The sequence below is a fragment of the Stenella coeruleoalba genome (assembly GCF_951394435.1).
Source record: "Stenella coeruleoalba genome assembly, chromosome: 2".
Taxonomy (NCBI): Eukaryota; Metazoa; Chordata; class Mammalia; order Artiodactyla; family Delphinidae; genus Stenella; species Stenella coeruleoalba.
The window spans coordinates 108,271,475-108,294,465 of record NC_137147.1 but is presented as its reverse complement, the minus strand read 5'-3'; the positions used below and the strand labels follow the sequence as shown (position 1 = coordinate 108,294,465).

General features: G+C 42.7%; 2 protein-coding genes across 4 annotated transcripts in view; one reads left to right on the top strand and one right to left on the bottom strand.

The window, feature by feature from the left end:
- The window catches only part of BNC1 (basonuclin zinc finger protein 1), a 32,933-nt gene extending 15,282 nt beyond the window's left edge, over positions 1 to 17,651 (bottom strand). For both annotated transcript variants that reach the window (XM_079912629.1, XM_079912630.1), the window contains exon 1: positions 17,529 to 17,651. In XM_079912629.1, the coding sequence (XP_079768755.1) occupies positions 17,529 to 17,537 (9 nt within the window). In that variant the 5' untranslated portion in view covers positions 17,538 to 17,651. The remainder of the gene's footprint in view (positions 1 to 17,528) is intronic.
- A 214-nt stretch (positions 17,652 to 17,865) lies between these two features.
- The window catches only part of LOC307181794 (uncharacterized protein), a 97,014-nt gene continuing 91,888 nt past the window's right edge, over positions 17,866 to 22,991 (top strand). For both annotated transcript variants that reach the window (XR_013827050.1, XM_079912634.1), the window contains exons 1-2: positions 17,866 to 17,992; positions 20,132 to 20,267. Coding sequence is in view for 1 of the 2 variants with exons in the window: in XM_079912634.1 (XP_079768760.1) it covers positions 17,893 to 17,992; positions 20,132 to 20,267 (236 nt within the window). In the remaining variant the exon portion in view is untranslated. The remainder of the gene's footprint in view (positions 17,993 to 20,131; positions 20,268 to 22,991) is intronic.

The window sequence follows — 22,991 nt, the reverse complement described above, 5'->3', positions numbered from 1 at the left end:
ATATGGGAAATCCTTGTACTTTCCTTTCAATTTTTCTATGGATCTAAAAGTATTCTAAAAAAATAAAGTCTTTTAAAAAACCCGTGACCTTCCTCAAATACAGGTTAAACTTTACATGATTTGACCGTTATCTACAATTTCTTTTGGATTACAATGGGCCTGAACAGAACAACTAGACAGAGATTTTCAGGTGAAGGAATAGGGCTGTTTATAACTGAGGTGTACAGCAGACAGCAACAGTGTTACCGAATCCCTTCAACAGGCTATCAAAAAACAGGAAATATGGGTAAAAGGGTTTTGCTCTTTGTAAAGTCATAGAATATAACGTAAAGAACTCCAGATGATCAGAACAGTCTCTCACTCTAATAATGAATACATTCTCATCTGGGGTATACCATTCCCAAAGGGTGAAAACTATTCCATTCTTTTTATGTATAGAGCACACATATACATACATAAACAGATATATAGTATATGGTGTGAAACTACAATTTCATTGTGGTAGGCACAATTAGAAAAAAATTTCTAAAGTCTCCTTAGATGCGTGTGGGGGGGTGAATAATGAAAAATAAGATCAAGAAATATTGCTCTAATGACAGAAATTATTTTACTTTTTGGTTATATAGTTTCTACTTGTGTACACATATACAAATGTATTATTGATAACTATACAAACACACACATCTATATACCTGCACACATAATTATATAGTTATCTTGACTGGAAGTTAAAGGATAAAAATGAGTAATGGTTTAGTTTCTACTACACACTGTCAAAATTTAAGAGTGTCATTACCTCAGTTTGCAGCATTCCTATGTTGTCCAGCTTCTAAACTTCCCTGCGACTCCCTGAATGTCAGCTCACAGGCAAACCAATCATCTATACTCTCAATAGCTACCAGCACACTTAGTACTAAACCTCTGAAATATTTCACCACCTACATTCTACAAATATGACTGTTTTAATGGAAATTTTTAAAAGAAGAAAAGTTCTTATTTTGGATTATGTCCCTCAAGATGCTATTCATTCTTTAAAAACAAGGTATTGGAACTATATAAAGTGAATTCACATTTTATTTACTTGGAAAATAGGACCTGCCTGAATTAGAGAAAGATGTCCTTGAGCACATACTTCCTTCACTCCCTAAAGAGTCTGCTCAGAAGGCTGACTCATGGGAAGCCCCCAGGAAACTCTGAGTGACACTATCTCAGGCCCAGCACAGTGAAACTACAGAGGGAACAATTCCAAGCACATTTCATAGCCTAAGGTTGAAACTCATTTTTTTCTGCATCTCTTGACACCAACTCAGGGTTTCTCAACGTCAGCATTATAGACATTTTGAGCTGGATAATTATTTGTGGTGGGCGCTGTCCTGTGCGTTGTAGGATGTCGAGCAGCGTCCCTGGCTTCTACCCACCAGGTGCCACAGTAACACCTCCCTTCCCCAGCTGTGAAAGCCAAAATGTTTCCAGACATTGTCAAATGCCCCTAGGGGTAAAACTGCCCCCAGTTGACACTCCCTGATCTAACCTGACTATTCACAGTTATAGCAGCTTCTAGTTTGTGGACTGAATTTTAAGCAGTTTTATCTGTAATTCCAATGTATGAATGCTGCTTTATAAGAAACATTCATGTGGTTCTATATGAACCTGTTTGAATAAGGCTTAATAAAGCTCATTAAACATCTATGGAAATAAATCTCAGAAGAATTATTTATGAACTAAAAATGCTAATTACAGTGTCTAAGAAAACTTCCAATATTAAAGCCCTTGGGTTTTTTCCACCCATCTCAGAATCCCACGATGTAGTAAAATTATAGCACCATTATCTACAGACAAATTAAAACTTCTAAGATGAAATCAAATCAAAAATTCTAATTACAGGACAAAAAGTACTCATGTAAATCAATAATGGAAAACTCTTAAAACTTACATCCTTTCTTTCAGAATCCTGATACTTGTTCCATTCTTCAGAAACATAAGACAGATAGATGTTTACAACATTCCGAACTCATCAAGACGTGATTATTGCTTTTTACGCACTCATTTTAATCAGACTATTTCCGAGTTGTTATTAATCACTTTGATGTGCTACAAATCAACATTCAAAATTCTGGTTTGCTTTTTTGTAACTATCATTTGCTCATTCATTCACCCAAAAATTACGAACACACCTAGTATAGGATGGATGATTTGGTTATTTTCAGTTTTGGGATGGAAAGTTATGACCTAGATTTTAGGTAGATTTGAGGGTCCCACTTCCTCTCCCAGATACCCTCTACCTTCAGCTTGGGGAGATGCTGCCATGCGCCTTTTGTCAGTAGATGCTGACTTGAACTCCTAGCAGTGGCCAGTGCAGGCACACAGTGGGGCAGATGCACAGACATCCACTGCTAGACAGTGCAGGCCTTTGATGGGATTTGAATTATTGAGCTTGAGAGTAAAAACTGTCCACTTCAAAGCTGTTTTCATCTCTAGTACATGCAAACACTTTCATATCACTGAAGATAAATTCAGGGGGATACTCTTGGGGGACCAGACGGAAGTGGGGAGGAGAAAAATCATAGAGGACTTTTGGGATTTCCAGATTCATGGTATTGACCCTTTGAGGGGAGTCATTTGCGATCTGGCTCAGGAACAAAACTGAACTGCATACCAGCCAGACAACTTTGTAGGGTTAAGTTACTTAGTCCGCCTTGTCCAACAGTAGCCACTAGCCACATGTGGCTACCTAATTAAAATAAAATAAAATAAAATAAAATAAAATAAAAAATTCAGTTCTTTGGTCACTTAGTCATATTTCAAGTGCTTGGGAGCCACATGTGGCTAGTGGCTATTGCACAGGACAGCAGAGAGGAGAACATTTCCGTCATCACACAAAATTCTACTGGGTAGTTCTGAGTCCAAAGGCGAGACTAGCTATTCTTCCAGCATCTGCCCTTCCACATGGTGGCATTCGTACGTAATAGGTGATCACATTCAATCCTCACTACATCACTGTGAGGAGGGAATTATTCTCAGGAAACAAACTTACGGAAGATTGTTAATTTGCCCAAGGTTACATAGTTTACTGATTGCTTATTTATTACATGTGAGGCACTGCAGTAAGCAGTACCTATGTGTTATCTCATTTCTTACCACCACCCCGTTGTATAGATGAGGAAGCTAGGAACTTATAGGCTACTTGAGGGTGGTCTCAAATCTGGATATTGAGCATAGATTACATCTTGAATTATCAGTACCTGGTACTAACTGCACTTATATTTATGGTTTCATTTAATCTTGACAGAAACTATAAGGATATTAAAGTTCCACATGGTAAAGAAACCCCATTCCCTGAATACATATTTACTGAGTGTTTATGATCTAAACTCTGGGGGCTAAAGTGTTGAATGAGAATGATGAGGTCCCTGCCCTCAAGGAGCTTATATTCTACAAGAGAGAGACAGAATAAACAAGTAAACAAACAATACCTTTTCAGAATAAGGTAAGTGCTATTAAAGAAATAAGCAGAAAGCTTTGCTAGCAATTTTACTGGGTGGCATGGAGAGGCAGGAGTAGTGGTAAGTGCCTTTTAGACAGGGTCATCATCAAAGGCTTTTGAGGAGGTGACACTTGAACTGAGTCCTAAGGCATGGCAAGGAGCCAGTGAAGAACTGGAGATTGAAGGAGTGTTTCGGGCACATCAAGTGCAAAGGCTCTGAGGCATAAAAGAGGTTGGAAGTGCTCAGGGAACAGAAAGGGGACCAGGGTAGCTGGAGTGGAGTTAGTAAGGTTAATGGTAGAAAATGAGGGTCAGAAAGGTGACACAGACCACTGTGCATAGGATCTTGTGGGGCAGGCCAAGGAGTATGGTTTTGTCCTAAGTCTAACAGTGAGCCTTTGAAAAAAGTACGAAACTAATATGATTTGCCTGTTAAAATGACACCTCTGGAGGCAGAGCTGGGGAGCCTAAACTCCTTCCCCCTCATCACACTGAGCATCTTTCACTGAGAGGTAGTACAATCTATGATTGTCCTCAGTCTATGTCTTACTTTTTGTTAAGCCATATAACCTTCAGCTCCATGCCTTGGAGTCTTTGACTATAAAATGGGCTGGGTATCTGTTCCTGCCTATCTCATAGGCCTATTAGTCATATTAATGAGGATATACAGATAGAGAGTTGAAAAGACCAATTAGCACAGTGAAACTGTTGTTGCTACCAGGTCTACAACAAGCAAGATCTTAGGTCCTCTGGGCTCTAGTGATCTGACTCTGCACAGACAGAGCTACCAAAAATACCTAGGATAAAAACCTCCAAAAACTTGTTCTATAATGAATCATTCCCTAAAGAGGCAACAAAAGTGAAACTCCAAACCAATACCTAGTGGCTAGCACTGGGCCTGATACTTGGTAAGCTTTCCACTGGTATTAAGAGAATAATGAATGAATCAATGAGAAAGCCACACCATGCTTACTAATTACAGACACCCATCCAATATCCTTTGCCTGATCTGTCTTAGTAAAGGAACCTTAATTTCCACGTTTCCTTTGGTGGCCAGGTGACTAAGGATTGACCAATGTGTGCAAGCAGAAGTGGCTGGGTGGAGCTTTACAGAAAGCTCCTTACAAATGGGAGCTGACACTATGGAGAACAGTATGGAGGTTCCTTAAAAAACTAAAAATAGAACTACCATATGACCCACCAATCCCACTACTGGGCATATACTCTGAGAAAACCATAATTCAAAAACAGTCATGTACCACAATGTTCATTGCAGCTCTATTTACAATAGCCAGGACACGGAAGCAACCTAAGTGTCCATCGACAAATGAATGGATAAAGAAGATGTGGCACATATATACAATGGAATATTACTCAGCCATAAAAAGAAATGAAATTGAGTTATTTGTAGTGAGGTGGATGGACCTGGAGTCTCTCATACAGACTGAAGTAAGTCAGAAAGAGAAAGACAAATACCATATGCTAACACATATACATGGAATCTAAAAAAAAAAAAAAAAGGTTATGAAGAACCCAGGGGCAGGACAGGAATAAAGACGCAGACGTAGAGAATGGACTTGAGGACATGGGGAAGGGTAAGGGTGAGCTGGGACGAAGTGAGAGAGTGGCATGGACATATACACACAACCAAATGTAAAAGAGATAGCTAGTGGGAAGCAGCCGCATAGCACAGGGAGATCAGCTCGGTGCTTTGTGACCACCTAGAGGGGTGGGATAGGGAGGGTGGGAGGGAGACGCAAGAGGGAGGAGATATGGGGATATATGTATATGTATAACTGATTCACTTTGTTATAAAGCAGAAACTAACACACCATTTGTAAAGAAATTATACTCCAATAAAGATGTTAAAAAAAATAAAAATAAATGAGAGCTGACTCAGCTGGGGGAATTCTTTGCCTTTCCTCCTTCCTCCTTCTTGGAACAAGAACACGATGGCTGGACCTCATGGATGCAAACTTGAGGTCAACCTCAAAGTCAAGCCCTAAGGATGGCTGAGCAGAAAGGATGGCAACCATTATTAAGGAGCTCTTTTACTAGCAGCCAAATGCTGTTCCTAATTTACACATTGATCTTCCTGTCGACTGTGGAGAGTGACACATAAAAATCATGTGAAAAACTGCTAACTAGTAGAGATCACTGAGGCCAAGTTTAGAGTCTATGGTCCTCTCTTAAATGTGAGATTCTAAGGCTGTGTCAGATTCTCAGTTCTGAGAAACATAATTTCCCAACTTGAAATCAAGGGACCCAGTCAGCTAAATCACAAAGCACTTTTTAAAAGTCACCAAGCTTTAGAATAAAAATGATGCGGGTTTTTCCAAGTTGTATTTTTAAATGTTGAATATAGACAATGGCTTTTCATATGTTCGAGTCCTGGAAATCTACAGTGCATATCAAAAACTGCCCATCTATAATACAAAACATCTTCTAAAGCGGATGGACCACCCTTAGCTTGTGGGGACAGAACTTACTTTCTTTTCATCTCCAGTGAAATTGTATTCCCATTCTCTCTGTGGCTGCAGAGTTAGACTTCCTGGTTTGGGAAAATGCTTGATTCAAGGATGGGAGGTCTCTACCCCATTGCTCTTTGGAGCTACTCTGCCTCTTAACACACATTTTATACTTCTAACTTCTCTTACTAGAACTGGCTTTATTTCTTGTTTTTTTGCTCCCTACTTTCCCTCCTCTCATTTTGCTCTTCTTACACTTTTCATTAAGTTTTTCATTGTTTTTCTAACATATGCGAAACCACAGAGGTACAACTAGGATTCTGAAAATAGTAACATCATTTGCCAGGTGTCCCAGGACAACTGGGATGAAGGGAGAAGAAAACCCATGAGGTCCTTTTGTGTGAGGTAGCTTATCTGCTGCTGGCAGCACTGGACTGATGCCCACCTGGAGAATTACACATGGACCGGATGTTCATCATGCCTTCACCTTCCATTAGTAGTTTGACAAAAATGAAACCAATTTATTTAACAATTTTTTTTTTTTTTTTTTTTGCGGTACGCGGGCCTCTCACTGTTGTGGCCTCTCCCGCTGCGGAGCACAGGCTCCGGATGCGCAGGCTCAGCGGCCATGGCTCGTGGGCCCAGCTGCTCCGTGGCATGTGGGATCTTCCCGGACCAGGGCACAAACCCGTGTCCCCTGCATCGGCAGGCAGACTCGCAACCACTGTGCCACCAGGGAAGCCCTAACAAATTGTTTTTTTGTGGAGGTCGCTGGTTTTTTTTTAAAGCATCTACCATGTACAGGTAACAGTGGGGAGCCTCAGGGAGACACAAAGATGAGGAACTCCCAGTGTCCGCTCTAGGGGAGCGCATGGCTTCATTGGGGAAAAAAAGTCAGACACCTTGATTCGTCAAGAATTGCTGAACAAGGACTTCCCTGGTGGCAGAGTGGTTAAGAATCTGCCTGCCCTTGCTGAATGGATACAAAAACAAGACCCATATATATGCTACAAGAGACCTACTTCAGACCTAGGGACACATACAGACTGAAAGTGAGGGGAAAGAAAAAGATATTCCATGCAAATGGAAATCAAAAGAAAGCTGGAGTAGCAATACTCATATCAGATAAAACAGACTTTAAAATAAAGAATGTTACAAGAGACAAAGAAGACTACATAATGATCAAGGGATCAATCCAAGAAGAATATATAACAATTATAAATATATATGCATCCAACATAGGAGCACCTCAATACATAAGGCAACTGCTAACAGCTATAAAAGAGGAAATCGACAGCAACACAATAATAGTGGGGGACTTTAACACCTCACTTACACCAATGGACAGATCATCCAAAAAGAAAAGAAATAAGGAAACAGAAGCTTTAAATGACACAATAGATCAGATAGATTTAATTGATATTTATAGGACATTCCATCCAAAAACAGCAGATTACGCTTTCTTCTCAAGTACGCATGGAACATTCTCCAGGATAGATCACATCTTGGGTCACAAATGAAGCCTCAGTAAATTTAAGAAAATTGAAATCATATCAAGCATCATTTCTGACCACAACGCTATGAGATTAGAAATCAATTACACGGAAAAAAACGTAAAAAACACAAAACACATGGAAGTTAAACAATATGTTACTAAATAACCAAAAGGTCACTGAAGAAATCAAAGAGGAAATCAAAAAATACCTAGAGACAAAGGACAATGAAAATACAATGATCCAAAACCTATGCAATGCAGCAAAAACAGTTCTAAGAGGGAAGTTTATAGCTATACAAGCCTACCTCAAGAAACAAGAAAAATCTCAAATAAACAATCTAACCTTACACCTAAAGAAACTAGAGAAAGAAGAAACAAAACCCAAAGTTAGCAGAAGGAAAAAAATCATAAAGATGAGAACAGAAATAAATGAAACATAAACAAAGAAAACAATAGCAAAGATCAATAAAACTAAGAGCTGGTTCTTTGAGAAGATAAACAAAATTGATAAACCATTAGCCAGACTCATCAAGAAAAAGAGGGAGAGGACTCAAATCAATAAAATTAGAAATGAAAAAGGAGAAGTTACAACAGATACCGCAGAAATACAAAGCATCCTAAGAGACTACTACAAGCAACTCTATGCCAATAAAATGCACAACCCAGAAGAAACAGACAAATTCTTAGAAAGGTATAACCTTCCAAGACTGAACCAGGAAGAAACAGAAAATATGAACAGACCAATCACAAGTAATGAAATTGAAACTGTGATTAAAAATCTTCCAACAAACAAAAGTCCAGGACCAGATGCCTTCACAGGTGAATTCTATCAAACATTTAGAGAAGAGCTAACACCCATCCTTCTCAAACTCTTCCAAAAAATTGCAGAGGAACACTCCCAAACTCATTCCATGAGGACACCATCACCCTGATAACAAAACAAGATACTACAAGAAAAGAAAATTACAGACCAATATCACTGATTAATATAGATGCAAAAATCCTCAACAAAATACTAGCAAACAGAATCCAACAACATATTAAAAGGATCATACACCATGACCAAGTGGGATTTATCCCAGGGATGCACGGATTCTTCAATATATGCAAATCAATCAATGTGATACACCATATTAACAAAGTGAAGAATAAAAACCATATGATCATCTCAATCGATGCAGAAAAAGCTTCTGACAAAATTCAACACCCATTTATGATAAACAGTCTCCAGAAAGTGGGCATAGAGGGAACCTACCTCAACATAATAAAGGCCATATACGCCCAACCCACAGCAAACATCATTCTCAATGGTGGAAAACTGAAAGCATTTTCTCTAAGATCAGGTACAAGACAAGGATGTCCACTCTCGCCACTATTATTCAACATAGTTTTGGAAGCCCTAGCCATGGTAATCAGAGAAGAAAAATAAATAAAAGGAATACAAATTGGAAAAGAAGAAGTAAAACTGTCACTGTCTGCAGCTGACATGATACTATACATAGAGAATCCTAAAGATGCCACCAGAATACTACTAGAGCTAATCAATGAATTGGGTAAAGTTGCAGGATACAAAATTAATGCACAGAAATCTCTTGTGTTCTTATACACTAACAATGAAAGATCAGAAAGAGAAATTAAGGAAACAATCTGATTCACCATTGCAACAAAAAGAATAAAATACCTAGGAACAAACCTACCTAAGGAGGTAAAAGACCTGTACTCAGAAAACCATAAGACACTGATGAAAGAAATCAAAGATGACGCAAAAACAGATGGAGAGATATAACATGCTCTTGCACTGGAATAATCAATATTGTGAAAACTATACTACCCAAAGCAATCTACAGATTCAATGCAATCTGTAACAAATTACCAATGGCATTTTTTACAGAACTAGAACAAAAAATCTTAAAATTTGTATGGAGACACAAAAGTCCCTGAATAGCCAAAGCAGTCTTGAGGGAAAAAAATGGAGCTGGAGGAATCAGACTCCCTGACTTCAGACTATACTATAAAGCTACAGTAATCAAGACAATATGGTACTGGCACAAAAACAGAAACACAGATCAATGGAACAAGACAGAAAGCCCAGAGATAAAACCCACGCACCTAAGGTCAACTAATCTATGACAAAGGAGGCAAGGATATACAATGGAGAAAAGACAGTCTCTTCAATAAGTGGCGCTGGGAAAACTGGACAGCTACATGTAAAAGAATGAAATTAGAACACTCCCTAACACCATACACAAAAATAAGCTCAAAATGGATTAGAGATCTAAATGTAATACTGGACACTATAAAACTCTTAGAGGAAAACATAGGAAGAACACTCTTTGACATAAATCACAGCAAGATCTTTTTTGATCCACCTCCTAGAGTAATGGAAATAAAAACCAAAATAAACAAATGGGGCCTAATGAAACTTCAAAGCTTTTGCACAGCAAAGGAAACCATAAACAAGATGAAAAGACAACCCTCAGAATGGGAGAAAATATTTGCAAACGAATCAGTGGACAAAGGATTAACCTCCATAATATATAAACAGCTCATGTAGCTCAATATTAAAAAAACAAACAACCCACTCCAAAAATGGGTAGAAGACCTAAATAGACATTTCTCCAAAGAAGACATACAGATGGCCAAGAAGCACATGAAAAGCTGCTCAACATCACTAATTATTAGAGAAATGCAAATCAAAACTACAATGAGGTATCACCTCACACCAGTTAGAATGGGCATCATCAGAAAATCTACAAACCACAAATGCTGGAGAGGGTGTGAAGAAAAGGGAACCCTCTTGCACTGTTGGTGGGAATGTAAATTGATACAGCCACTATGGAGAACAGTTTGGAGGTTCCTTAAAAAACTAAAAATAGAATTAGCATATGACCCAGCAATCCCACTACTGGGCATATACCCAGAGAAAACCATAATTCAAAAAGACACATGCACCCCAATGTTCACTGCAACACTGTTTACAATAGGCAGGTCATGGAAACAACCTAAATGCCCATCAACAGATGAATGGATAAAGAAAATGTGGTGTATATATATATATTATATATATATTATATATATATAATATATATATGTATATACAATGGAATATTACTCAGCCATAAAAAGGAATGAAATTGGGTCATTTGTAGAGACATGGATGGATCTAGAGTCTGTCATACAGAGTGAAGTAAGTCAGAAAGAGTAAAACAAATATTGTATATTAACGCATATATGTGGAACCTAGAAAAATGGTACAGATGAACTGGTTTGCAGGGCAGAAGTTGAGACACAGATGTAGAGAACAAACGTATGGACACCAAGGGGGGACAGCGGCGGGTGGTGGTGGTGGTGGTGGGGTGAATTGAGAGTTTGGGATTGACATATATACACTGATGTGTATAAAATGGATGACTAATAAGAACCTGCTGTATAAAAAAATAAATTAAAAAAATAAAGAAAAAAAGAATATGCCTGCCAATGCAGGGGACACGGGTTCCAGCCTTGGTCTGGGAAGATCTCACATGACATGGGGCAACTAAGCCCATGTGCCACAATTACTGAGCCCACGTGCCACAACTACTGAAGCCCACGTGCCTAGAGCCCGTGCTCCACAATAAGAGAAGCCACTGCAATGAGAAGCCCACGCACTGCAACGAAGACCCAACACAGCCAAAAATAAATAAATACATTTTAAAAAATTGCTGTATTGTATCATAGTCACACAACAAAATACACACTTTAAAAATTTCATTAAAAAAAGAATTGCTGAACAGAAAATATGATCTGCTAAAAATTAGTGCGAGTCATTTACTATATTAAAATCTAGCAATTCACAAGGCAGTTAAAAACAAATGCAAAACTCACTGGCCCCCTTTAGAGGATGCTATGGAACCAAAAGATGTTAAACAAAGGGAAAGAATTAAGCATGTATCCTTTTTCATACAAATTGTAGTTCAGGGCAACCAAATCACTGATGAGGCAAAGATTCTCTTTATAGTATTCCAGTAAATAAATAAATGAAGAATTAGAATATCAGCATTCTGCAACTCTTAATGAAAAAGACAACAACTAGGTCACCTGCGTCTGCATTGGAGGATACACACTACTACATATGGGGTGTTCTTGCCCAAAAAGTTCAAATCTGAATTAGATCAAGCCTTTTGGTATAGGGGATAGAGGAATGCTTAAATGATATCACGAGGAAACAATCACCAAAATCCAGGCTGGGGAGTACTCCACAAGACAAATGACCCAGATTTTTCAACAGATAAATTCCAAGGAAAAAAGTAAAATGTAAACCTATAGATTAATAGACACAATTTATGGACCCTATTTGAATACTGATTTGAACAAACCAATGATAATATAAACTTAAAGGGACTATCAAGGGAATTTGAACACTTTAGAAATTTAATGACATTACATAGTTACTGTTAATTTTTAGATGCTATATGGTATACTGCTTTTCCTAACAAAGGAGCCTTTTATTTTAGAGCTACATATTAAAGTATTTATGAATGAATGCTCAGGATTTGCTTCAAAGGAATTTAGTGTTGGTGACGGTGAGGAGAATGGGTAGGGAAAACAGACGAAACAGGATTGGCCCAAAGTTGATCACTGCTGAATGCCCAAGCATGTATCACCAAGCTTCATTAAACTAGTCCAATTTTGCTTGAAATACTCTATAATAAAAAGTGAAAAAAAAGGGGCTTCCCTGGTGGCGCAGTGGGACACGGGTTTGTGCCCCGGTCCGGGAAGATCCCACATGCCGTGGAGCGGCTGGGCCCGTGAGCCATGGCCGCTGAGCCTGCGCGTCTGGAGCCTGTGCTCCGCAATGGGAGAGGCCACAACAGTGAGAGGCCCGCGTACCGCAAAAAAAAAAAAAAAAAAAAAAAAAATCAGGACTCCACCTCTCCCCCAAATTTTAGTTTTGAGTAAGAGGCGTAGAGGGAGAGAGCAGTGTTATGCAGAGAGCCCAGAGGAGGCTTTCTGCAGGAGACAGCAGGCATGCTCTCAGCAGTGCATGCAGGAAATGCCACAGTCCTAGGCGTAAAGAAGGCTCACCCTGTACATGTCTGTCAAGCCCAGGAGGCTGGGCCACAGAGCACAGATTTCTGTCATGGGCAACAAGAGCCGACCGAGAAAGGCAAAAAGCGGGGGGTGCTGTCCAGATGGGCAGCCATGAGTCTCTCTCTTGGGTTCATGGAACCATCAGCGTTCTGAACAATGGGAAGACACCATTTATCATGAGCATGGTTGAAAGAGGGGACCCTGGGAAGGCTCAGAAACCAGGCAGGTAGCATTTGCAACATAAAAATGACACTAAAGGAGAACTGACAGAATCTGGTTTCTTGCTGCAAGGATGGGGATGAAAAGAGGCCGGTCAAAGAAGACTGAGAGGGTGGAGAAGGGTCTGGCAGAGAAATGGCAGGTGGGAGGTAGAACTCAGGGAACAGATGTTGGGCCAAGTCTACCTGTTAGTAGAAAGTATGCACGAGGCACTTGTAGTGTTTTCTCTTGCTGCTTAGTTCAAAGAGGGAGATGGGGAAAATACTTGTTCTTTTGATCTCTATAAATCAAAGTATAAACTCTGTGCCAAAATAATTTAACAGCTGTGCCTTTTTCCTTAAAATTATTAGTTCTAAAAACAGAAAATATAAAAAGTAGAAAAATCTGCGAATCCTACCTTAGAAACCAAACCAAATATTTCTTCTTAAAAAAACTAACAACAACAAAAAACTATACAGGTATATAAATGATACGGAGACATCTTTTTTCCTTTATAACCTAAGTTTCAGAGACCTCAGTTGTAATCTTCAGAAAACTTTGACAACAAAAAACAAAAGGACATTAACTGTACATGTAGGGAACTTCTGGATACAACAGTCAGCCTAAGGAAAAAAATAAAAACCAAAACAAAAAAAGACATTTACACTTCAGGATAATTTCAACTATACAAACAATGTAACTTCACCATTGCTGCTGATGTAAAATAACGATGACATTATGAACATCGCTAAGTAAAATTTTGCAAATATTTCTTTTAGGGACTTAGTGAGAACTAGATTTTAAAAATGAAGTGTAAAAAAACCCCTAGATTTTCCAATTGAAATTTTTGAAAAGAAAAGATCAGACTTACTTATGACATCCTGATCACTGTCTTAACATTCAGCATGGTGTATCGTGAAACAGAGCTGTCTGTATAAAAATTTTATCCTCATAATGAATAACAAAAGAAATAATCAGAGGGCTACAGAGCAAGGACAATGCTTCTGGAAGCTGATGTAGACCTGGAAAATAATTTTGATGTTTGCTAGCATGTACTGAAGGCTCACACAAATAATGTGTAAGAGGAGACAAACTAATATAACTCTATGAAAGAAGTTAGCAGCCTGAATTAACTTTACCTGAGACAACCACTTCCCTCCACATAGGTTGTTTGGACCTGGCCTTCACAACATTTTATTTGTCCATCTTTCTTTTCTCTCACATTAGCTGAGTGAAATTATCAACCCCCAAGGCAGCGTCCTCCTGTGATATGTTAGGCTGGTTTATAATAATGAGTCCATGTGTGGACGGGAACAGCAATAGCTGGTTTGCTTATTTGTGTGAAGTTTGAGAAGGCCCCAAGTTGGACCCTGGTGAAGCAGGTCTGCACTGTTTAGACCCACCCTTTTTGGATAAAATAGGCATGTGTCTGAGTAGAGAAATGGGGCTGCACCTGAATCGTGGAATTTCCAGAATTAGGAAAAAGGGCTTCAAAGAATGACAAGATAAGAGGAAATAAGGTTTTCAGGTGGAAACCGATTTAAAAGGGAAAAAAAGACCAAAAAAACAACCCTTTCCAGATGCCCCTTTTGTGCAGAATCAGTTAGTTTTAATATCTCTCAGATAAGTCATCAAAAATAAAATATCTAAATAAATAAAATTTAAAAATCTACAGAATACTCAGAATAAAGTAATTTAGAAAATTTATTGACTCTAGCACTGAGATTTCACCTTAGCTAAGATATTTCTAGTTCTTTTTAAACAGAACTGTTTCTGACAAAAGTAACTCATTCTAAATGACGTCTGTAGAGGTGAAAATTCACCCTGGGGTAAAGCATGCTCCTCCTGCAAGTAATTTACCTTGTGGAACCTTCAGGGCAACTCTTTAATGGCTACTGTCAAAACAACTTCTAAAGCCATACACAAAAGCTAGAAGACACTTATGCCCCTCACCCCATATGCTGTGGTTTAATTTTACTGACAAACTAAACTTTTAAAATGTTTTCCCATTTATATTTGTCCACAGGCATTCAGAAATAATAAGTGTATGCTTAAAGGACAATTATTACTTGTTCCACAGGGAAACCGATATGGCTTTTCTCACCCAATGGGTTGGTTCGTCCTTTCCAAGCTGATGCTTCTGAGGTACAGAATATGGGCATGGGCTTGGGACGCAGGCCTAACTGATACATGGGAGATTTTTAAAATTTTAAAAAATTTTAAAAAATTTTTAAATTTTTAATTTAAAAATTAAAATAAAATAAAGATAACCCTCTATGTAAACTTTATGCTTCCACTGCAATTACTCCATTTTCGTTAACATTTCTAGTGTGAATTATAACCAGAGCAAACAGATCATCGTTCCACATCCCAGTAGATGTCAACAGCCAAATAACCACTTCAAACTAACCACCCTCTCTGTCTGACTGAAGAAGGGGCACATTGCTAAATCCTTACTGTTCTGAAGGGAATAGGAACTCTGGGTACAGGTGATATTCCAAATTAAATTATGCAGATGTCTGAACATATTTGAGTTCCCAGAGTATGAGCAGTACTTGTTCTAAGATCTCACCACCTCTTCTATAACAGAACATGTTCAACCAACAGTTGAGTTGAAATAGTAACACTTTCTTGGGGAAATTAAAGTTAGCAAACTTATTAGATGAGAAATCAAATAATGACTCACATCTTATTCTTTTAAGTATGACAAAGAAGATAAAGCTATTTATCAAAATTTATTTTAGCAAAAGTTGTGGCTATCTTTTCACACCTATTTAAAGCAAAAATCAAATCCTGGACAATCTGTAACATTTGGAGTAATGCTCTTTTACATCATGCACAAAATTTTTATTTTGACGTATTCAATTTTAATGAAATTTTAGTAACATATATCAACAGATTTGGGGACAGCTGAGGAGCCAGTATATTTATCACTGAACAAAAGTTTTAACACGTAAGCACGTATTTGCAAAAAGCAATCTAAGAAATCTTATGAAAAGATCCCATGAAATCCAATATCAAATTAAAACAGCAAGGAATAAAAGGACACCAGAAAAAAAAAAAGATCTGTTAAATGCTGTTTTTCAATTCACTTACTGTCCAACCAAAATCTTTGTTGCTTTGATGAGAAGAATATATTTTTTAAAAATTCTTGCTAGATCTGCTCTATGGGACGGACACACACACACACACACACACACACACACTGACAGGGATTCCCAGGACACCAGTGGTGCCTCTTTTAGGCCCCTTAAGTGTTAACAGCAGAGGCCTGGCTGCGACCAGGCGCGTCTGGCCCGATTTAAATGCCCTGTCTTCAGAGGACTGCGGTGAGCATGGCCATAAAACTAGGGGACATTACTGAACCTTAGAGTGTCTGATCCTCCCCCCAACAATACACACAACTTTACTCATACAATTAAGGCTGCTAGTTGGCATTCCATTTAACTGTCAAAGTCAGACCGGTGGCAGCCCCGCAGCCACAAAGAGATGCCTTAAATGAGAAGAACATGTTTCTACACCGCATTTGAGAAAGTTTGGCTCCAAGCTATGCACTGATTAATATCAGATCTCCTCCTTCATTCTCTGCTCGACAATCTTGTCACATCTGGCTGACAAATCCTTAGGAGGTTATGCAAAACCACGCGGCCAGTGGGGCTCGGGGTCTGGCCAGCAGCGCCCGAGGGGCAGCGGGGACCACGCCGCGGCCTCCTCCTCCGCCCTCGGGCACCCCCCACCCCCGGTCCCCTGCCCCGCCGCCCGGTCGGCAGCGGGGACCCTCCTGGGCGCTCGGGTGGCGAGCGAGCGCGGCGCCCCCGGGGCCGGGAAGCCGAGTGCGGCCGAGGTTCAACACCCGCGACGCGGGACCGGCCGCCCCGGCGCTTGCAGGCGATGCCGAGTGCGGCGGAGGTACCGCCGCCGGCTCCGAAGCCCGGTCCAGCCCTGTCACCTGCAGGCTGCCCGTCCCCAAGTAGCCAGAGCCCACTGTGTCTGGCTTGGACGTGGAAACCCTCGAGCCTGACCCCAATTTCTGGGGCTGCCTGAACCAGGGGGGAAACACCTAGCGCTGAACTGTTCCGCGCACCCGGCAGGTCAGCTGTAACCTTTATAAAAACCTGACCTTGCACCCTCGAATCTATCCTGTCCCGGAAGCTTCCTGAGCCGACCTGTCTGCGTCTTCATTTGCAGTTTTGTGCAAAAGATTTGTAGACAACCCTTCCCCCTCGCCCCGGACAGGAGGCCCCATCACTGTCCCTCACCCGGCTCCGCAGTTCTCCGAGTGACCGAAGGCTACCGCACGCTTAATTCTCCGGAAACAAAATCCAGGTAAAAAAAAAAAAAAGGGCCACTTTAAAAATCAGCTGTTTAATTAATTCTGAGGTAAAAGCGGTTGAAACAGTCCCAATGTCCTTGGACCGAAAGCCGAGGTGCTGAGGGGGCGGGAAGAAGTGCGGAAGGCGGCAGTCCAGTCTCTCCCGACCCCGCACTTTCGACGCGCCGGGGCTGCCTCGGGGACGCCGGGGTCCCGCCCCCGCCCGCCAACCCCGGTCGCTCACCCAGAGCGCGTCGGGCGGCTCCGGGACGTCGGGTGGCGACGGGTCCGGGCGCCCCCACGGGCCCTCCCCGCCGCAGAGACGCTCCCTCACACCCTGCCTCGGGTAAGGACCGCGCCGCCGCCGCGCAGGTGGCCCTCGGGGAGATGGCCCCTGGCGCACCCCCGAGTACCGACCTGCCCGGGGTCCGAGCGGCGTCCCCGGCCGCCCCGCCCTGCGCGCTGAGGGGGCCCCAAGCCCGGGGAGGGCGCCACGCTTACCTCGGCCATCCTGCGGCCGCCGCAGTGCCGGGGCTACCGGCGCGTGTCCCCGGCTCGGGCCGCCCCGCGTCCGCCTCGGCTCGGCGGGCGCCGCCGCATCCAAGCTCCGGCCGTCGGGGCCCGCCGCGGCGAAGTGGGCGGCTCCCAGTGCTCCCAGGCCGCGCGGCGCGGTGGCCGCCCCCGCCCTCCGGAGCGCCGCGCACCGCGTGTGCCCGCACGCCCGCCCCCTGAGCCCCGGGGGGGGCGCCCCTCCTCCTCTCCCCTTCCCCTCCTCCTGGGCTGCCGAGTCGCCCGAGGCTCGGGCGCTGCTGCGCAGCACGGGAAGCCGCCTCCTGCTCCCGCGGCCCACTAACGCGCTAAATCGATGCAGCTGATGCGAGGCCGTGGCCCCCGCAGACAGCGGAGACCTAGCCGGCGGCCGGAGAGGAGGTGTCTGCCCCCGCCGGGCTTGAAGGCACTTGTCGGTAAAGACACAGACGTGTCGGTGTTTGCCTGTCCCGGGGAAGGGCGAAATGCTCTGAAGTTCTCTGGCTCCCATGTCGGGGGATGATTCTGCCGCCCTGCTTGCTCCGGGGCGCCCTCGGGTCCCACCGCGGCCAAGAAGAGGGCTGTGCCACCCTCGTCACCAGAAACTTTATTTCCAGAGGAAGTTTGGGGACGTGTCCCAGGATGTGGAGAAAGGGGGGCGCCAGGAAGTTTTATTACGAACTCCAACAGGCATCCCCGCTTCCCTTCTGTGGTCTAAGGAGTTATAGTCTCAGCTTTACCACTTTCCTGGGACAAGTCTTTGCTCCCTGAGCCTCAATTACTTCCGTTGTAAAATGGGATTAAGTTTTCACCTCTCTTATTGGGTAGTAAGGACGAAATGAAATTAAATGTCTTAGAAAACCAAACAGGAGCTTGGCCGCCATGAGCAGATGGGGAGGGGGCCTGCCGGGAGAACCGGTTTCCTGTCCTGGGGACAGGGGATGCTTCACCCCTAGGAGCTGACAGAGATGGCCCACAGCTGCTGAAGCAGGACCCAGCTTTTCTTCTGCCCCGCCCTGGGGCAGACACAGAACCTGAGGAGAGTCAGGCCTCTCCCTTTTCAGGTCCCTAAAAGCATTCTCTGAAGGCTGGATTTGGGGGAATCCTACTTCCTTCTCCCCCAAGTTAACCCACCTACCTTGCTGCTAGTGGAGGTAAACAAAACCCTTGCACATTGTGGAAAAAGATGTGAGATTAAAGGGGAAAAGAAGCGAGTTGCACTCATTCAGACGGAGGGTACTGGTCCTAGCTCTGAATGGCGCAGGCCTCTGAATAGAAGAGGAGGGAAAGGAGCGACTGTGGTGCTTGTGGAAGAAAGTATCTGGGCTTCATGGGGTCCAGAGAGCCCCTGTGAGAGCTGCCTGTGCCCTGCAGGCTGGACACACATAGCTGGCGTTCTGGCCATGTCCTGGGTCTGCAGTGTGGTGCCCTTCCTTGCAGATATGAGGTTGCCTGGCCTCATGTGATGGACTCTGCCCTCCCTGCCTTACAGGTGGTGGCAAGATTCATTTTCTCACATGGCTGACTTTATTATGAAGATTTGCTTTGTGAATTCCAAACCTAAACTGCTTACCTTCCGTTTGTGTCCTCCTCCTTCCCACGCCCAGCATTTCGACCTTTCTCCTTGCTGCTCTTCTCTGCTTGTTGTAACACAGTGCATCCTTCAAGACCTTTCTCAAATGTCACTGCTTCTCAGAAGCCCTCCCTGATCCACCAACCCTCCACTCTGTGTGCTTTTGTCCTCTTCTGACCCCCAAGCACTTGTATCTGCCTCTCTAATTGTGCTTATTACATTCTCTAGCCTGGTTGTGATGTGTCCTTGTCTTAACTTCTTTGGTCATTACTCATCTTAGTGGCTTCTGTGTTATGAGTTGCTGCAGCAGACAAAGTTCAGGTTTTGAAGTTAGAATGGCTTGGGTGTAGCTGGTTCGCGCAACTGGAAACTGAGAAAGTCAGCTTTCTAGGCCTCGTACTGTCCTCATCTTTAAAAGTAGGTATGAAGCCCTGTTTCTGGCTGGATTGGTAGAGCTAAATAGATAGTTTCTGTTCTGCAAACGCTGTTCTCCTTCCTTTCTCCTGCACATAAAACTGATTTTGTAATTAATTTAAATTTGTTACCAGAGGAGTCCTTGGTTGCAGTATTATTGAATGGCCGTATATGCTTATTATAAATACACTGAAATGTCTAAGACCCAGACAATGGCCCACTTAAATACCTTTAATCTGTCTGATTGATGGTTTTTGTCAGTATCTTTGTGTGTGTGGCAACTGAATTATATTTCAGTAAAACTTTTCACTAGCAACAAATATCACGATCAACCTGTTTAACTCTTTCTGGTTACAGACAAGGAGGATTTTTGGCAATACACGATTTGAAAAGGTAAAAATAGGCCACCTCTCCCAAGATGCATCACTGGGATCCACATACACATTTCTTCAAATATGACAGTTTGGACCCCCATGTATGGAATCAGTAGGACTAGATGAAAATTGCGAATTAATCTTCTGCAGTTTCATTTAGAATCCTGTACCTGATAAATGTGACTCCTGAAATCAGTCCTCAAATTTATTCCCAGATTTGATGGGCTTCTCTGCCACTCCTTGGAAACATGTAAGCAGAACTTGGGACGGAGAAACCATCCTTGAATATAGAAAAGAATGTGGCACCGGCTGGGTAAAGATCGTCCAGATCACGCTTCTGTTCTCCTACTGGTCAGTAATGGGACCTGGGCATGACTTTCCTGTCTCTAGGCCTCAGCTTCTTCACCTGGCAAGTGGGGCATCCTGAGGACCTACCCTGTTCTCACAGTCCTCCCTTTTTGCTTCTATGTGCTTCTGTGCTTCCACCTTGCCATTTTTCTTTTGTGTCCAATTTTTTGTTGTAGCAAGCACGAAAAACGGAATGTCTTCACTGATACCAGGGATTAAAAAGACCTTTATTAAAAAGGGTAAAAGTCGAGAAGGCACAAAATAAGAAAATCCCTGTGACCTGTTCTTATGGAGGCATGAAGCAGCTCTTCTTAAATGAGAGACTTGGTTGGGTTGCTGTCTTCCTGAGTGAGGCCTTTCCTGAGGTGGGTGTGCTGAGATTGCCCATCCTGAGAACCACTGGTGTATACTGAGGGGTGGGACAGGTTGCGTCAGGGGAAGCAGGGCAGGTGGGGGTTGTGTGAACCGAGAGCCAGTGCATGTGTGAGGTGATCAGTTGTTGTTCTGCTTGTCATCAGCTGGGAATGTGGGCTCACTTTTGCCAGATTTCCCGAGTTTGCAAGAGAAGCTGGAAATATTCTGATATTTAAAAGTTGGCAACTAATTCAAATTTTTGATAAATATGGTGTGAGTCAAACAAAATATGTTTTGGGGCTGAATCTGGCCTATGTGCTGTTCATTTGCACCCTCTGCTGTATACAGGGATGTCTTCTTGAGGCCTGGGCTTGTAGTATATAGTAGGTGTGCAGTAAACATTTGTAGAGTGAATATGACTCCTGGTGGCGAATGGCTCACAGCCCGCCTAACGGTTAAATGGAATTCTCAGAAGCCACACAGAGACGAGTAACAACCTTTGTGTGTTAGATTCAGAGCCCACTAATGGACTGGTAAACATCTATAATATTTATACCCTGATAAGTCTCCATCTAGTTGTTAATAGTTCAGTGAAATTCAGAATAGCCTCTCGTTGGGAAACTAATTCTCACAAGAAAAATTTTCCCCAGTGGGGACAAATGAACTTGAAAAAAAATTTTTTTTAATTAAAAAAGGGTATTTTTAATCATGGGATCATCGTGTTAAAAAGGGAAAAAAAAAACCCCACCTTTACCTATGGAGGTTTGGGCACCCCTGATGGGAACAGCGTATTACAGCAGGGCAGGTGGGTAGCTGTCTCCCTCCTGAGCTTACCAGTGGCCTGGAGGAGGAGCTAGCCCTGGGGCAGCTGGCAGGAGGACTATGTTGAGGGCCAAAGGGGCAGGACAGGGAAAGGCTTTTGACATGGCAGCGTGGGCAGAGAGCTGTGGCTCTGTCGAAAGTCTTCTGAGGTGGCCTCACTTGGAGTCTTCCACATTCCTCTGAGGACGGTGCCGGGAAACACTGGAAGACAAGAGTCACATTTGCTCCGTCCCCTCCCAGCCCAGACACAGACACCTGGCAGGTCTGGGCACATCTGCTGCTCAGCTCAGCATTGGAGCCTGACTAAGCCGCGTTGAGGCCAAGCTGCGCGCCCCCCCTTCCCCAGCTGCCTGCTGGGGGACAGGCTGGCTTGCCACAGGCCTGGCCCAGGTGTCGCAACTTCTTCCCTCTAGCCCCTGGGCTGCTCCCTATTGCGAGGAAGGAGATGAGGCCATTCCAGAGGTGGCACAGGGTTTTGGTGGCAGAAAACTGTTCCTGTTTCTCCACCTCTCACACAAGGTCAGGGATTGAGGGGACCAAAATGCCCTGAAGGTCCTGCTACACCAAGGGGAATGCACTGTGTCTTGCATTTGGGGTTTTGGTAGCCAAGACTGCCAAATCTCAAGGAGGGGGATGTCAGTAAGGAAGAGTGATAAATACTGTTGTAAATTCCAACCTGCAAACAAACCCAGGCCTGATTCTAAACGGCTTCCCTGAGTGCGTCTGACAGTGATGCAGTTTGTGAGCATCCGTGGCACCCTCTGCAATCAGGAAAGAATATTCATTTCTGACGCGGACAGATTGAAGGCTTATGATGGTTCTTTCAAGTGTAATGCTTGGAGAAAACATTGCAAGTTTGGCCACCATTGTTTTGATATGTCTGGGATGCGTGAAGTTAGCTTCTCATTTATTCTGTCCTCCATGGCCTTTAAACAATCAATGACAGTCATAAGAAGGCTGTGGCCTTCCTTCCAAACAGCTCATCCTCTCTTCACCAAGGCAGTGGAAAGAAAATATCACAGGTGGACTCCTCCCTGGACACTTTATTTAGTACTACAATAGCAAGTCTGAACTCAAGGAGCTCTATTTCTATGTAAAGTGTAGAAGAGATACTTAGTTGTTGAAAATCCCTTAGACTGGCACTTTGCATATTGAGTCGATGAATTTGGAGTGGATTTTATCAGGACAGGACAGTTTTGGGAGGCGGGTGAACATGTGTCAGAAGAAAACTTTTAAGGTTCATTATACCTTGGAACATGGCATCTTCTGCAAATTTAACAACCTATTATTCAAGTTGAAGGAGAAAATATTTGGGTTACTATAACTGAGAATTCCAAGCTAGGTCATATTGCTTTTGGAAATTGGGAAGAAAGGGTTAGGGAAGATGGACTATAGGATGGACTTTAAATCATTCTCAATTACTAACTGATAGCAAACTTCTAAAATATTTCTTTGGGAGTTTCAGTGTATTCTTAAGGGAAAAGAGAGCTATGAAAAAACAAACTTAGAGTTATGCATTTTATGATTTTGAAAAAGTAAAACCATCTTTAA